The sequence below is a fragment of the Phoca vitulina genome, unplaced genomic scaffold, assembly GCF_004348235.1.
Source record: "Phoca vitulina isolate PV1807 unplaced genomic scaffold, GSC_HSeal_1.0 scaffold2, whole genome shotgun sequence".
Lineage (NCBI taxonomy): Eukaryota > Metazoa > Chordata > Mammalia > Carnivora > Phocidae > Phoca > Phoca vitulina.
The window spans coordinates 58,177,823-58,190,097 of record NW_022589705.1 but is presented as its reverse complement, the minus strand read 5'-3'; the positions used below and the strand labels follow the sequence as shown (position 1 = coordinate 58,190,097).

The 12,275-nt window shown below is 53.5% G+C and overlaps 1 protein-coding gene across 3 annotated transcripts in view; it reads right to left on the bottom strand.

The window, feature by feature from the left end:
- The window catches only part of SSBP3 (single stranded DNA binding protein 3), a 161,832-nt gene extending 149,826 nt beyond the window's left edge, over window positions 1-12,006 (bottom strand). Inside the window, exons 1-4 of one of the 3 annotated variants that reach the window (XM_032428298.1) lie at window positions 11,854-12,006; window positions 10,817-10,889; window positions 10,531-10,592; window positions 7,749-7,833 (exon numbers count right to left, since the gene is read on the bottom strand). In XM_032428298.1, the coding sequence (XP_032284189.1) occupies window positions 7,749-7,833; window positions 10,531-10,592; window positions 10,817-10,889; window positions 11,854-11,909 (276 nt within the window). In that variant the 5' untranslated portion in view covers window positions 11,910-12,006. The remainder of the gene's footprint in view (window positions 1-7,748; window positions 7,834-10,530; window positions 10,593-10,816; window positions 10,890-11,853) is intronic. The other 2 variants (XM_032428271.1, XM_032428278.1) reach the window with 2 other exon arrangements.
- Window positions 12,007-12,275: the final 269 nt, after the last annotated feature.

Here is a 12,275-nt window from a genome sequence, read left to right as displayed (position 1 = left end):
GCACACGTTTCGCGGTGCTTCTGCTGCGCCAGGCCCTATTACAGAGGTGGGGTGCGTGCAGGCGCAGAAGCTCATTTATTCCATCCTTGCGACAACCTTATGAGAAGGGTATACTTTACTGACCCCATTTTCTACCTGAGGACACGGAGAAACAGAGAGGCTAATCAACGCGCCTAAGTTTGCCCAGCTTGAAGTGCAGCAAGGCGGCACCAAGGCAGCGGAAAGCGTCCTGGATCCCGACTGGGTTTGCACGTTTGAGTCCTACTGGCAACCTCAGGCGAGGCATCTTTCCTCTCTGGAGCTCAGTTTACCTATTTGTTAGATGACTAGGTGACCTCCAGTTCCATCACCTCCAGCCCTGCTACGTACATACACGTTAGATACATCTCTCGGCCGCCACAGAGGGCGGGACGGTGCCTTCTCCCACCACCTGTCCCGACTGCATCCTGGTCTCTCGTAAGACGGAGATCATTCTGCACGAGGCTTCCTACGCACTTACCACATCCTGGGCTGCATCTGTCTCTTCAGAGCAGGCACTCGGTCAGTGAACCGGATCAACACCGCAAAACTGCACGGTGTCTCCAGCTCCTGGTCTGGGAGCCTCCCTCAGGCTCGGCCAGGAGGCCCGAAGCAAAAGCAGCCAACCACCAGCACCAGCTCCCCAGAGACCTGCAATGGTGACACATCCCTTCCCAGGCTCGCTTCCTAAGGCTCCTTGCCGGGACTCCTAGCCCCATCAAAAAGCCTAGTGAAACGGGAGGCAGGCAAGGGCAGGCTACATACCGGAAAGGATGACCCAACTTAGCAGCTTTCAGCCCTGCCCATCCCTGAGAACATCTACACAGCACATCACCGCACAACTAACCTCCCCGGACAGGCTTCCTTGCCTTCCTCTCACCGCCCCCCCACCCCCACGGCAGGATGAGCAAGGACAACCCCTGTGCCTAGTTCACAGTGGAGAGAATGGATTTCGAGAAGTGGAGGCTCCCCCAGAAACAAGGGGTGTGGGGCCAAAATGTGAATCCAGATTTCTGTGGATGCCAAGCTGCAAGCCCCTCTGGGTCTTAACCATTTCACTGTGCGGGATGGGGACGGGACTTCTCTGCCCCACATAGATAAGGGGTGCAGACGTCTCAGGGGAGCATTTATCAGTGCCAGCTTGTGGCAAGACTCCTCGCTCTGCCCCTGGCAGGGGTGTGGGGATGAAACAAGACAGCTGGTATGGAGGGGGAAACTCCATGGCACATCAGGGGAGCCCAGGCACTGGAGGGCATCATTGGGAAATTCAAGTGTCCAGTTCCCTCAGGTCAGCTTGCTCTCCCAGAAAAAGATGCTGTTGGCCCCATCATGTTAAAAGTTTTTGGGGGAAACTTTAGGGCTGCAAAGAGAAAGAAAACAAACTCACCAAGCACAAGGCACAGAGAGACAACCATTCTATAGGTAGGTGATACTACTCAACTCTCACAACAACCATGCAAAGGAATCACCACTCCCCCCCTACCCTGCGGCAGGGGGGACACGAAAGATCTGAAAATCCATCCCACCAGGAAACGACAGTGAGGGCTGGAACTGAGGTGTGCATCCCAGCCACCAGCCAGAGCCCAAACCCTTCAAAATCCAGAGGATTCAAGACCCGAGAAAAGAAAAGCAAAACACGGGAGAGAAACGTTTCTAAAACCCATTCACCAAGGCTCCAGAAAACCCCATTACCCTGGCGAATCAAAAACAAACAATCGTTATTGTCTATTTGCTGTAAGCTCCTAGCAACATGTATTAAAGAAGTTTATGTGAATCATCTAATGCACTTGTGCCGTGGTCAGAATTATTACCAAGCTAAAAAAGATTAATTTTTCTAAATACTCTAAACCCTAGACACTATTATAAAGGCTACAGCTAGTGTAACATTTCTGTTATCTTGGCTGACAGGCCCTCAAGCACACACACCTCCCTTCCACTTCTCCCTCTGAAGACTTAAACACACACAAACTCACACACAGAGGCAGGAAAAGTCGGAGGAAGGGGGCGAGGCAGGTCTGGCCTGAGGTCTCCAGTAGAGAACCCGCTTCCCTTGGAAAATTAAGACAGCCGAAGGGACACTGCAGGGAGAGCTGGGGGTCTCTGGCTCCTTCGGAGCAGTGGTGGGCACAGAGCTAACTCTTGGTCCAAGTTTGCAAATGCTTAGCTAACAAAGATGGCATTATGCGAAGACGTGCACACGGCTGGTCTTGGAGTTCAAATGAAGTGACCACTGCCAAAAACTTTGTTTGGGTCCCCACCACTCTACGCCCGCCACCCCCCCCCCCCCCCCCATCCCCCCCCCCCCCCCTTGAAATAAAGGGCAAGGATTTGCAATTTGGGGTCTTGCCGCCACTTGAAACCCATTAAGGTGGCTGCACAGCCTGGGTTCTGGCAAAATGCAATTCCAGTTACTCATTTAGTGTTTAATTAGCTACCGATGGAAGAGTCTGGCAGCCTCTGGGGTAAGAGGAATTGCAGCAAACGGGGTAGGAGCCCGAAGAAAGGATGCAACACAAAGTCTAAGCTCCAAGGCGGGTGGGGAAAGAAATGACTGTGTGTTATGTTTTGTCTTTTTAATCTGCCACACAAGGGTGCCAAGGGTCAGAGCCAAAGGCAACTGCTAGGAACTTGCCAGGACCTCTGGGCAGATGGCTAGGCTGGCTTATCTCTGGGGAGAGCACTCCCCAGCTCCTCAGAGCCGGGTCGTGGCCCTTCCCCTCCCATTCTGCCCGCTGGGCAGCCCTCTCCAGCCCCCGCCCCCAAAGGGTTCTGGCAGGCGTGGACACTCCCCGCCTGGCAGGAACCCCGGCTCAGCACGTCCAAGGAGAGCCCTCTCAAATATCACTTTGCTATTTCAAACCCACCAAGGACGCTGGACCCCTGCCACAGAGCCACAAATACCTCAGCTCGCGTCCACGCCTAGGCCTCTGGGGCACTTTCCTAATCCCCACCCCCCCACAGCCTGGAGTCACAGGCTCACAGCTGGGGGTGAGGGGGCCGGAGAGTCCTGCTGTGGGGGCACAGGGGAAAGGGAGCCAGGTACTCCTCCTCAGGGGCTCACGGCAGCGGGGCAGAAAGGGACCTCAGGTCTTCAGAGCGGAGAAACTGAGGCTCAACGCTCGCTAAGGTCATGGGATTCCATGTCCAGTCTAACGCCCCAAGTTCTTCACTGGGAATCACAGAGGGGCTGGGGTTAGGGGCAGCAGTCTGTACACCTTCGGAAATCAGGTACAAAGTCTCCTTTGTGGGGACACGTGTATTTTCTGGAAGGAAAAGCCAGAGCTTTTATCACCTTTTCCCTGCCAAAAGAGCCACTGTACCATAACAAACTCCCTTCCCGACTCGCGTCCCACCTCCGCCAGTGACTCTGCAGTTCACCTCGCAGGGGCTTCAGACTAGCTCTCCGCTGAAGGCATTTCTTCAGTGACTATATACGGGCGCACCTGGGGCCAAACGCAAACACCCCCCCTCCATTCAGCAGGAATTCTGTTCACAAATGAGGGCTGTCAAAAGTTGGGAGCAAGAATCTGAAAGACCCACATCTAGTCCCAGCTCTGCCGCCACCACCACCTCCCCCCTGCCACCCGCTACATGCTCTTGGACAAACTATCTAAACTCCAGGCCTCGGTTTCCTCATCTGTGAAATGGGGCTGATACTTAGGAATAACACCTGACCAATAAAGCCACCGCGAGGCCCAACTGCAAGCCTTCACTGAAAGGCTTTATAAGAACTGCAATGATGTGAGCGGTGCAAGGAGCCTCCGCAGCTCTCGAGCACCTTCAGCTCAGAGGCCACACCTCTGGGTCTTGCCTACCCCACTCATTTCTTGCCACCAAGCGGAAAACACACAATTAGCTACCACCAGGAGGGAAAGGGCTGCTGGTAGCCTAGAAGGCACCAAAGACACTTCTTTCTACCAGCCACATGGACCCGGGGGGAGAGGCAAGCAGAGAAGGTGGCCCAAAGTGAGAGACACAGGTGGCACTGGGAGCGTCCACCCCACAAAAGACCAGGCCCCAGACAACAGGGTCTAAGAGAACCCAATGGCACCCCAAGGGCTTTTACCGATACCCTGAGAAGCGCTGCTCGGGTGGGAGTGGAAAACTCTCATAGCAGGTTCCCCGCGTGAGCCTCCTCCTAGGGCCTCGGGGCTCTTCTGCCTTAGGGTAAACTGATTTCTCAGAAAAGTCCACTCCTGTACTGAATGCCCCAACACTCCACGTTACACGTGGTCAACATCAGGGTGCTCATGCTTACAGATAACGTGCCAGGTGTTTGTGGGGGGCCGGGGGGTGGGGGGAGGACAGACTGTGACTCAAAAACTCACGAATTCAAAGAAAATTTAAACTCCCTCCCTGCTGAGTCACCTGGTTTAATTCCAGGCCCTACAGCCTGGCCCCGACCTGAGAGGAGCCTTTATATCATCTGACCCCTGACCCCACTGTCAGGAAGGGGAGACAATTTGTCAGGAACACAAAATCTTTTCCCTAGGAGAGTAGAGACCAGGATCTTCCCAGCTGAGGTCCTTTCCAAAGATCCTTCCAGCCCCACAGCAGCTGGGCACGCCCCCCTCACCCCTGCCCTGCAAGCACTTAATACTCACTACCCCCATCAAGGCCTGGGTGGGTACCTGGGCTGCGCAATCTCCCCCACAAACTAGGAGAATCTTTGAATCGCCTCAATGGCAAAGGGAAGGCCAGTTACTGCACACTCTTATTGACAAGATGTAAGGTAACTAGTTAACCAGCACTAGAATCACCTGGCTCAAGATCACCCAGCAGAAGCAAAATCACCAAAGGAACCATCTTCCAATATTTCAATGGCTGTTCTACCAGGCTCCTCAGTGACCCCAAATTACCTATTTTTTCTTACCCATAGTTCCTTAACCCCTTCATTCAATTAGCACGCATGCCTACTGTGTGCAAGGTATTGTGGGAGCTACAGAGATGAACAGCTCTGTAGATCAATGAATGGTCTCTGGCATGGAAAAAATTAATAAGCTGTGGTTGGAAAGACAAGCCTGAGAGAGAAATTAGTCGGAATAGGTGCAAACAAATGACACTTGCCACGGACCTGCAGGGCTGAGCCTTGGCAGTTAGGAGCAGCGATTCTGGAGTTGGTGATGGCCTGTGTTTGGATCCTCATTCTACCCCTTAGCTGCAAATTAACCTCTCTGTGCCTCAGCTTCCTCATCTGCAAAATGGAGTTAACAACTCCTCTCACCTGGCCACTGGCAGCTTGAAATGAGAGGCTGAACCAAAGCACTCAGCACAGGGGCCCAGCACATGGAAAGCCGCCAACAAAGGCTCTGTGTAGATGGTTTCCATAGATAATGAGATGGAGTGATCAGAGTGTGCTGAAAACTATCATAAAAGTCCACAAAGAAGTTAAAAGATGGATAGGATTCGAATGGATAAGAGAGGCATGCATTCCAGACAAGAGGAAGGGGGCCTGGAAAGAGACAACAACAATGATTCTAGCAAGAAGGAATGAGGGCTAACTAGATGGTAGCCATGGGAATGGAGAGAACACATAAAGATCTGAGAAGGACAAAGAAAAAAGAGGGTTCCTTTTCTTAATTTTCTTAAATTTCTCTTAATTTACCAGTTGCTCCTGTCACCCCTGCAGCCCAGGGCCACCGTGTAACTCCTTCACCATAGAGATGTTCCCTCTCTGCCGCCATTCATCACTCCATTCCTCCCCCTGCACGATCTTACTCTCAGGCCAATGACACCAAGTGGATTCCAATCTAGGAAAAAGGGTTTTGACCCCCAAGTCTGTGAATCCTGGGCCTCAATCAGTGTGACCTCAATGCTTGGTAGTATCTTCTACATGTCCACGCCAATTTCAGTACTCGCCACATAATTCTGCCACCATTCCCTAACAAGTTATGGAAAGCAAACCCATGCAAGCTTTCACTGCCACCCATTGTTTCAAGGTGGCAGACCAAACCACAAATTGCCGCAACCTTACATCATTTGCTAGAACACCAAACTTGGTTAAAAATTATTTACTTCTCTGATAGCTTGCAAAAGATAGCACAGACATCCTCTATCAAGAGATTTATTTGAAATAGGCACATCCACCTATCCCCCCAACTCCAAAATGAAACCATTTGCGCAGCAAAACTGACCATGCAGGAATGGGCTCTCCGTACGTTTAAAAAAAAAGGAAGATTTTTACTAGGAAAAAGGGGTCAAATTCACCAACTATTTTTATATGCCTCATGTACCTTCTGGCCTCCTCCCCCAACCTCCAGCTCAGGAAACGCTATGATCATCACCACGGATTTTCCCAGAAGAACCACATCACGAGAGAACCAGTCACCTCACCTTTAACTACTAAAAGTTTACCAGACCGTAAGTACCGTTCGCCAGCTTCTCTCTCTCAGTCCTGGAGACGGCACAAGAACTGGTCCATTTCCACAGCAATCTGTTCCAAGGGCATTACCTTTTCAGTCATAACAAAACTTCATCCCGTTGAATAGTCTCAAAACCAGTGAGCCTCCCGCAGAATCTCTAACTCTTCGTATTACAGGAGAAACTGTCACCATAAAGATATGCATGGTAATGGGAATTGACCGCTTGTGAAATTCAACCAGATGGGTTCTGGGGTCCTAGGCCAGTTTCTAGTGTCCCAGGTGTATCCCCCACCTCTGCACGCAGGGGACACACGCGGCCTGGCAAAGTGGGTGGGCCCCGACGACATTCAAGAAACCACCTTCCATGCTCGAGAGCTTGCAGACCATTCCTATCCACCTCATGACAAAGTGCAAGACCAAATAAACCACCTCTTGTGTGCATGTGCGCGCGCGCTGACACTCTCTCTCTCACATATACACACATGCACACCCCATCTACAAGGCCAGTGGGAAGCGAAGACTGGAAGGAGGCTGGGAAGAACCGCAGACACTTCCCCTTCCATCTCCCACATCCCCCAGATCGTGTTTCATCTGATCATAAATTCTGACTCCAACCCATGTTTGGAGTCTAATTTTTTTTTTTTTTTTTGAGGGGGACTGCCATGGGAGATGGATATGCGGCAGACATCGCTCTTATAAGCATTTCATAAATCTTAAGAAACTCATCCAGGTAGAGGACAAATGATAGGGTAGCAAGAGCTATGAGGTGATGAAATTAACTATCTTCACAAGAACATTTTGAACACAAGATTATGGACCATCCAAGGACCTCAAAGTATACATGATCTTACTGGGCACAACATGAGCCCTCCAACGTGCACGTGCACGCGCACACACACACACCCCAAAACATAATTTGAAAAGCCTGCTCCCTGGAAAGTAAGGAAACAGCCCATTTCACCAAACTTCACTCAACCACCCCTTCTGCTCTGAAACACAAGTTTCGGATTTGCTTCTTCTGCTGTGGTGGCGGCGGCCAATTTTTTAATTAAACCAACACCAAGGAGGCTCAGTCCTTTCCCAGCTAACTGTCCACTCTGAACATCAACCTCTCATGGCTGAGCCCTGAACACCACCATTTAATCCTCCAGATAGGTATCTATACTCTTTTGCATAATTACAACATTATGAAACACCGTTCCCCAAGTTAGAACAGGGCAAGGGCAGCAGGGAGGTGGGCAGAACAAAAGAAAGGCCAGGAGAAAACAAAGACCACTGCCAATTGGCTGTGTATTTGCTTCTAGTGCTAAAGAAGTTAGAGCTATCCAACCCTGTAATTATTGCCAGGATTAAAAATTTGTTACTCACGTAATCATGAAAGGCTTTTGCTTCACTCGAATGTTCACAAGTGTCTCGCCTTTCAGGAGCTGCACAGTAAAGGTCCCAAAATACGCTGCAAGTCGAAAAATAAAATAAGATCGGGTTACTAATTATTACTGGTGTAGCAACGACAAGTGTACAATGTGCGGGACTAACAGCATGGCATCTCCCAAAGGCTCCAACCCCACATTTCCAACCTTTTGGGCAAACTTGGTCTTGAAAACACAATGGACCAACCTCTTCTGGCAAGCCAGACCTTTGTAGTAAGAGTGTTAATTCTCATCAATCAGGCACCTACTGTGCACTGGATGCCTCACACCCATGACCCTGCTGGTAACTACCGCGGGGCTATAAGGTAGATGACTATCCCTACTTTATTCCAGGGGCAACTGAAGTTTGGATGGATTAGTACAACCCATTTATGGGTGCCCAGATAGGACAGGTAGGAATCTGGATAAGAATCCAGGCCTGCTTCATCTGTGCTCCTTTTACCCCCATCCCCCCAACCAAAATGGCTACATTTCATAAAAAGGTTAAACTGTCAAAGTCAGGACTATGATTCATATGCGGAGCAATCTAGGTGACTAGTAATAAAGGAAACCTACAGGTTCTTAATCCCAGAGCCCAGAGCCCACACCCCCACCCCTCCCATCTTACCCCACTCCCATCCAGGCCCACCCCCAAGGAATTCTTATGCAAGAACCATCCCCCCCACCCAAAGAATGCATGTCAATTAGCCAAAGGAGATGTTGTCCACAACCAAGTATCTTGTCCTTTCATGTTAAAATAGCCCTCCCCAGAGAGGCAACTGTCCACCTATCCAGCAAAGGGGGGGGGGGGGGGGGGGCGCCAGGAGGAAGGCTTAGATATCTCTGCTTTCTCCCCCTCCAAGATTTGGTGTAGTCACCCTAACACTTTGTATTACATGAGAACAGACCTACAAGTCATCTGCCAGCCAGTAAAACCTTACACAAACACAGGGTAGTCATTGGTATTAATACGGGGCCTTAGAAACCCTCTCCGGGTCAGGAGCCCAAGGCCCAGGACTGGGAACCCACTTGAAGGAAACGGGCACCAGAGCAGAAGTCTGATTCTCGGTCTAGTGCTCCTGTCCCCAACACCAACAGCTAGCTCAGCGGGTCATCAGACAAGCCATCTCACTCAAGGTGTCTGAATTCCAGGGCCTGACCAACTCCGAATGAGCGCGGGGCTTCCTCCCACCTGGAGAGCCTCAGCTGTCATTTGCTCAGTGTCAAATGGCACAGAAGCAACTTCTAACTAACACGACCACGGACACAGCCACTCAGAGCCACCACTGCTCAGGTCCAGCACAACAGACTCTCCACGTTCCTGGGGCTGAGAGAAGGCAGGACAAGATGCGGGGGGGGGGGGGGGGGGGGCACTTCCGGACAGAACAAGAAAATCGGAGGCTTCTAGTAGCTCCAGAAGGAGGCTCAAAAACATTCTTTTCTGTCCCCTGAAGCTGTACACATTTGATTAACTTCTCCGCACACTGAAGATTTCGAACGCTACAAACTCCCCGGCCCCTTCTCAGTAACTTTTACTCCTAAACCTGAGCTTCTGCAAAATCCGTGATGGTCAGACGCACCAACCCCGCTCACATACTCCTCTCCAAAAACAACCCCAGAAAGCCTATCACCCACTCCTACAGGTAGAATCCTCAGGCCCCAACACCACAGTTCCAAGGTTGGCAGAAGTCATTAAAAACTCATTTTCTCTGTGCAAGTTAGAACAGACACTTCATCCCCCCGCATTTCAAAGAGACTCGGAACAGTAACCTGAACTGGTGGTCAGGTAAATGCGCGCTAAGATCCCAAGACATGGCACTCTGATCCTTCTGAACTCCACCAAAATATCAAAAGCCATTCTGCTTTCTTGTCCTTTTCAAAAGGATGTCAAAGACTCGACCAATCGGTCCCGCAAAACATCCAGGTCTTATACTCACAGTGACTCACTCCTGCTGACCCTAAGCCTCCGTTCTTACGCAAACCTACAAGGAGACCAGACCTACAGATCTCCCACCCCAGCAGGACCCAAATAAAGGAGGGAAAGGGTCACAAATAAGGGAGAGCCACTAACTACCAACCACAAGCACTCTGTGAGGTCAACGCCAACCAGTTAAGGTTCTTGGTAAAATGAAACTTTGTGGTTTTAGGGATGCTGGGGGTTGGGGGGAGGGCCCACAGAGGAGAGGAAGGTCCAGTCAGTCTGAATCAGTATCTTTAAAGGAAGTAGCAGCCCCTTCTTGCTTTTTCTCAGGGTGCCTGGGAAAGGCCCCAGTAGAGTTGCTCTCTCAAGGTTTTGAGCTCACAGAAGAAAAAGGGACAGGCCAGTTGTAAAACAGACCTGGTATCCTCTCCACCCTACCCCACCCCCACTCCCTCTAATTAAAGCAGCATGCAGAACTGACAAAAACCCTTCAAGGTTTTTTCAAGCCCCCCCCCCCACCACCACCGCCTGGTGCCCCAGAGAGAGACAGAAAAGTAAAGGAGTTTCTGTACAAACACTAGGCACAATTTAGTAGGTTCTCAATAGGAGGGGAAAGAGAAGGCAAAAACTTCAGGCAGCAGCCTCTCCTGTCCTTTTCCTCCTTCACCAGCCCTGGTCTGAGCGCCCAGAGGTGCCCTGTTCCATGCCAAGCCCAAGAGCTAAGGCATGGGGGTCCGCTCCAGGCCTCCTGTCTTTGTTCACCCAGACCCAGGTCTCAGAACAAAACAAACACACACACAAAACTATCACACAAACTTACCACCACCACGAGTGCAAAAACCCAGGCGGTTCTCCCAATGTGATGTTTTTTTCCCATCGAATCTGGAAAGCAGAGAGCAGAGACCGCTTAGAGGAGCAGAGAGGAAGGGTGGGCTGGGGGCTTCCCAGAGCCAAAAGGCTGAGAAGACCAACTAACAATAAATGCCAAAAGGTGATAAAAATTCAAAATGGTGGCCACAGTGGTTGCTCCTGAAAACAAAGGCTCTAAGAATAGTGGGGAAGAAGGGGTGTCAAGAAATTGGATGATGGGGGGGAAGTCCACTCACCTCCGACAAGAAGGTCTGTGCAGATTTCTGTGCTCCTACGTGCAGTAAATATTCGTAGACGTATAAAGCTAACCTGGAAAGTGGGCAGGGGGCACAGAAAGAGAGGGAACGCGTCAGATCACACGGGGCGCTCGCTTCTGGACCTTGCCAGCCGGCTTCCAGCCCTGTCTGCGCTGTCCCATTGTGGCCCCAACCAGAGGTGAGCAGCTAGCTTGGCCCTGCCTCGGGGCCGCGGGTAGAAGCATTCAGGGGGTGGGTACCAGGGGACGCGTTGCCTCGAGCCGCGAGGGCTAGAGAGCAGCCCCCAAACTTGAACTTCCAACTGGCATCGGGGCCAAACCCACCTAGGTCTCTCAAACTCGCAAGCCTCCCGACCCCTGAGCCTCCCTCCTTTTCCCGACCCACTCGTTGCCACCCTCTCTCCAGCTCTGAGGGTCCAGGGAGACTCAGTCCTGGACTCCGGGGTGCTCAGCGCGCTCTGGAGAGGGCAGCAAAGCGCCACCCTCACCAGTTCCCCCCCCCCCAAGCAACTGTCCCCCAAGCCTAGGGCCAAACCGGCGCCGCCGTCCCTGCCCAGCGCGGCGCCCCGGAAGGCGCGGGGCGGGCGGCGAGGCCGAGGGCAGGCAAGGGAGAGCGCTCCCGGCCGAACAAAGCCCCCGGCACGCACTCCTCACGCCGCGAGCGGACAAAAGGAGCCTTCGGGGCTGCGGGAGCCACGCGCCCCCTGCCCGCGCCCGCGGGGCAAAGTGCGGCCGCCGCGGCGGGCGCCCAGCCTCGCGCTCCGGACCTCGCCCACCCCTCTCCGCGGACCCCCGCGGCCACCAGGTGCCCCCTCCCCCGGCGGCGCCCCCCGACGCCCCGGCCTCCGCCGCCTCCCAACAATGGGCTCTCCCACGCCGCCCGCCGCGGCCTCGGGGAAGGGGCCAGGCAGGCGGCGCCGGGCCCGGGGCGCAGCAGCCCCCGCCCGCCCACCTGCCTCCCACCGGCCTCCCGCAGCCCGGCGACGGCGCGGCCGCCACTTGGAAAATAGGGCTTACTTTTCTCGAGCCTGCCCGTCCGAGGGCACCGCCGAGCCTTTGCCTTTGGCAAACATGGTTTGCAGAGAAGAGGGCGCCGAGCCTCGCCGCCGCCGCCGCTACCGCTCCGGCTGCTCCCGAGCTGCCCCCTCGCTCCCGGCCCCCTCCCCGGCCTCGCTCGCTCGCCCGCTCGCGCTCTCCTCGCCGCGCTCCCCTCCCTCCCCCCCCAGGCGCTGGCTCCGCGCTCTTTCCAGCTGTCAAAGCGTCAGCCCCGGCCGCGGCCCCATCGCCCTGGAACTCCTCCCGCGCCGGCTCGGCCTGGGGTGCCGCTGCCGCCGCCGCCGCTCGCCCGCCGGCCCGGCCGCCCGCTGGCTCGCTCGCGCGCCCGCCCGGCTCCGCCTGCGCCGCCCTCTGCGCCTCCGGCACCGCTGCCGCCGCCGCTG